This window comes from Mandrillus leucophaeus, unplaced genomic scaffold, assembly GCF_000951045.1.
Source record: "Mandrillus leucophaeus isolate KB7577 unplaced genomic scaffold, Mleu.le_1.0 Scaffold423, whole genome shotgun sequence".
NCBI lineage: Eukaryota > Metazoa > Chordata > Mammalia > Primates > Cercopithecidae > Mandrillus > Mandrillus leucophaeus.
The window spans coordinates 421,119-425,640 of NW_012104510.1; the positions used below are offsets into that span (position 1 = coordinate 421,119).

The window sequence follows — 4,522 nt, forward strand, 5'->3', positions numbered from 1 at the left end:
GCCCCACTTCCTCCTCTCTCCTCCTGCATGGACGCCCCACTTCCTCCTCTCTCCTCCCGTGTGGACGCCCCACTTCCTCCTCTCTCCTCCCGTGTGGACGCCCCACTTCCTCCTCTCTCCTCCCGTGTGGACGCCCCACTTCCTCCTCTCTCCTCCTATGTGGACACCTCACTTCCTCCTCTCTCCCCCTGCATGGATGCCTCATTTCCTCTGGAATTGCAGCCAGTGCTGCCCTGGCTCAGCCTTCCTGTGGCCCCTGTGGAGGCTCCCACTGCTCAGTAAGGCATTTGGGGCCCTCACCTCCCGGCATGAGCTGAGCACGGTTCATTTCCCACACTGGCTTCCTGCCTTTGCTCTCCCTGTGCCCACCGCCCTGCCTGGCCCTGCTGCTTCCTGCTGCCCCTCTGCACCCCAGCTCCTCTCTGCTCGTCTGCTGTCCTGTCCTGTCTAGTTTTTCAACGCCAACCTTGTGCCAGGCACATTGTCCCTCTCTGGTCATGTGAAGCATTTAATCTATTTTGAGCCACCTCTTGGGCCTTGTGAGGTCTCCTGCATCTTCAAGGACACGGGGTCAAAGCTGGACACGGGGTCAGAGCTGGGCCTGAGGAAGGGACCTGGGCTAGGGCAGCGCAGTGGGCATTGGGCTCCCTGGGGTCTGGGCAGCCTTCCTGGAGTGGGAGCTTGGTCCCCAGGGAGGAGGGCCTGGGGCCCGTCGTGGGGAAGGCACCAGCCTGAGGTGTGGGCACCCTTGTCCCCCAAAGAGGAGTGCCCGGGGCTGGTCCCACAGGTGCCTGGGGGAAGGCACCAGCCTGAGGTTTGGGTGCCCCTTGTCCCCAGGGAGGAGTGCCTGGGGCTGGTCCCGCAGGTACCTGGGGAGAAGACACCGGTCTGAGGTGTGGGTGCCCCTCGCCCCCCCGGGAGGCAGGCCCGGGGCTGGTCCCCCAGGCTCCTTGGAGGTGGCACCGGCCTGAGGTGTGGGCACCCCTCACCCCCCAGGGAGGAGTGCCCAGGGCTGGTCCCGCAGGCGCCCGGGGGAGGCACTGGCGTGAGGTGTGGGCACCCCTTGTCCCCAGGGAGGAGGGCCCAGGGCTGGTCCCGCAGGCTCCTTGAAGGAGGCACCAGCCTGAGGTGTGGGCACCCTTTGCCCCCCAGGGAGGAGTTCCCAGGGTTGGTCCCACAGGCATCCGGGAGAGGCACTGGCCTAAGGTGTGGGCGCCCCTTGTCCCCAGGGAGGAGGGCCCGGGACTGGTCCCACAGGTGCCTGGGGGAAGGCACCGGCCTGAGGTGTGGGCACCCTCGCCCCCAGGTTCTACTGGGACTTCACCATGCTGCTGTTCATGGTGGGAAACCTCATCATCATTCCGGTGGGCATCACCTTCTTCAAGGACGAGACCACCGCCCCGTGGATTGTGTTCAACGTGGTCTCGGACACCTTCTTCCTCATGGACCTGGTGCTGAACTTCCGCACCGGCATCGTGATCGAGGACAACACGGAGATCATCCTGGACCCCGAGAAGATCAAGAAGAAGTACCTGCGCACGTGGTTCGTGGTGGACTTCGTGTCCTCCATCCCCGTGGACTACATCTTCCTCATCGTGGAGAAGGGCATCGACTCCGAGGTCTACAAGACGGCACGCGCCCTGCGCATCGTGCGCTTCACCAAGATCCTCAGCCTCCTGCGGCTGCTGCGCCTCTCGCGTCTGATCCGCTATATCCACCAGTGGGAGGAGGTGAGGTGGGGCGGGGGGCGGGGCTATGAAGGTTCTGGGGTGGAGCTACAATGGTGCAGGGGCGGGGTCAAGGCCACCAGGGCGGGGCTACGAGGGTGCTGGGGTGGGGTCAGACATCAGGGGTAGGGCTGTGAGGGTGCTGGGGTGGAGCAACAGTGGTGCAGGGGTGGGGCCAAGGCAGCAGGGGCGGGGCTATGAGAGATCTGGGTGGTGTCCAGGCCCCAGGGGTGGGACTATGAGAGTGCAGGGGCGGGGCTTTGAGGGTGCTGGGGTGGAGATACAACGGTGCAGGGGTAGGGCCAAGGCAGCAGGGGTGGAGCTCTCAGGGTGCTGAGCAGGGTTGAGGCAGCAGGGACAGGGCTATGATGCTGCTGGGGTGGAGTAAGCACTAGGGGCGGGGCTATGAGGGTTGTGCTGGGCGGTGTCACACAGCAGGGGCGGGGCTATGAGGGTTGTGCTGGGCAGGGTCAGACAGCAGGGGCAGGGCTATGAGGGTTGTGCTGGGCAGGGTCAGACAGCAGGGGCAGGGCTATGAGGGTTGTGCTGGGTTGGGTCAAGCAGCAAGGGTGGGGCTATGAGGGTTGTGCTGGGCAGGGTCAGACAGCAGGGGCGGGGCTATGAGGGTTGTGCTGGGCAGGGTCAGACAGCAGGGGCGGGGCTATGAGGGTTGTGCTGGGCGGGGGTCAGACAGCAGGGATGGGGCTATGAGGGTTGTGCTGGGCGGGGGTCAGACAGCAGGGATGGGGCTATGAGGGTTGTGCTGGGTGGGGTCCAGCAGCAAGGGTGGGGCTATGCGGGTTTTTCTGGGCGGGGTCAGGCAGCAAGGGTGGGGTTATGAGAATTGTGCTGGGTGGGGTCAAGGAGCAGGGGTGAGGCTGTGACGATTGTGCTGGGCCAGGTCAAGTAGCAAGGGCGGGGCTATGAGGGTTGTGCTGGGCGGGGTCAATGAGCAGGGACGGGGCTATGAGGGTTGTGCTGGGCGGTGTCACACAGCAGGGGCGGGGCTATGAGGGTTGTGCTGGGCAGGGTCAGGCAGCAAGGGAGGGGTTAGGATTTTTCTGGGCAGGGTGAAGGAGCAGGGTTGGGGCTGTAAGGGCTGTGCTGGGCGGGGTCAAGCAGCAGGGGCGGGGCTGTGATGGTTGTGCTGGGAGGAGTCAGGCAGCAGGGGCGGGGCTATAAGGATTGTGCTGGGAGGGGTCAGGCAGCAGGGGTGGGGCTATGAGGGTTGTGCTGGGTGGGGTCAGGCAGCATGGGCGGGGCTATAAGGGTTGTGCTGGGAGGGGTCAAGGCAGCAGGGGCGGGGCTGTGATGGTTGTGCTGGGAGGAGTCAGGCAGCAGGGGCGGGGCTATAAGGGTTGTGCTGGGAGGGGTCAGGCAGCAGGGGTGGGGCTATGAGGGTTGTGCTGGGTGGGGTCAGGCAGCAAGGGCGGGGCTATAAGGGTTGTGCTGGGAGGGGTCAGACAGCAGGGGCGGGGCTATGAGGGTTGTGCTGGGAGGGGTCAGGCAGTAGGGGCGGGGCTGTGAGGGTTGTGCTGGGCGGGATCAGGCAGCAAGGGCGGGGCTATAAGGGTTGTGCTGGGCAGGGTCAAGCAGCAAGGGCGGGGCTATAAGGGTTGTGCTGGGAGGGGTCAGGCAGCAGGGGCGGGGATATGAGGGTATTGGGGTGCTTTTAAGCAGCAGATGCAGGGCTGAGGGGTACTGGGTGGGGCCAAGCCTGTAGTGGTCGGGCTGTGGCTGTGGGACCAAGGCCACGAGGGGCTCCAGGATGAGGCTCCTGCAGAGCAGGAGCAGGGCAATGAGGGGTGTGGGGCTGCGCTGTGGCTTCAGGGGTGAGGCTGTGAGGGTACTGCAGGGGTGGGGCCACAGCCACAGGGTCAGGACTTTGGCCACAGGGGCGGCGCCGTGGGTGAAAGTCAAGGCCACAGCTGCAGAGGTGTGGCCATGAGGAGGGCGGGGCCATAGCTTGGGGGTGTGGCTTTGGCTACAAGGGCGGGGGCGCACAGGGCACTGGGACAGGTGTGGAGGTGAGTCTATGAGGTCTCCAGGGGAAGGGCGGGGCAGGGCTGTGGGGTGCAGAGCTATGAGGGCCCCAGGGACTGTGGCCAGGGCCACAGAGGTCAGTAAGGCTTGGCCGTGACAGGAATGGACGGGGCCACAGGGAAGGACAGGGCGGAGTTATGGGTCCCAGCAGGGGCGGGACACAGGGCGGGCCTCGGGCTGCCGGGGTAAGGCTGGGGGGCGGGGCTTAGGGCATTGCTCTGCGGGGGTGGAGCCCCAGGTGGGGGCGTGGGAGCTGCTGGGGCAGAACCTGGGTGTCCGGGGAGGCCATGGGGGCCAGGGAATGGTGTCACCGGGGCGGTGCGGGCGCAGCACGGACCCTTGGACACATCCATGTCCCTATTATTCATTCTGCTGTGTTCAAGCTCTGGGGAAACTGAGGTCAGAGAAGCCAAGCCTAGTCACTCCCCCTCCCCCTAATTCCAGACCCCGCCACAATCCCGTCCTGGACCAAGTTTGTCACCCACGGCCACCAGTGGGGGCTTGGTGACTGTCCCGTGTCCCCCAGGCACCGCAGGCTGGAGGTGGGGGGCTGGGGGCTGGGGTCCTGGGATGGGAGTTGTGGATTTGGGCACGGGGGTCCTGAGGTGGGGGCCATGGAGTGGGGTGAGGGTCCTGGGGTGGGGGCCGTGGATTTGGGGCTGGAGGCTCATCCCATTAGCCAAGGTGGCTACAAAATTCTAGGAGAGAGTAACAGGGAGAAAGGATTAGCTACTGGGAGTGGCTGCGGGAGG

At 65.2% G+C, this 4,522-nt stretch overlaps 1 protein-coding gene across 1 annotated transcript in view; it reads left to right on the forward strand.

The window, feature by feature from the left end:
* HCN2 (hyperpolarization activated cyclic nucleotide gated potassium channel 2) overlaps positions 1-4,522 on the forward strand; it is a 43,220-nt gene that overhangs the window by 17,052 nt on the left and 21,646 nt on the right. The window contains exon 2 of the mRNA XM_011993052.1: positions 1,285-1,730. Coding sequence (XP_011848442.1) covers positions 1,285-1,730 — 446 coding nt within the window. The remainder of the gene's footprint in view (positions 1-1,284; positions 1,731-4,522) is intronic.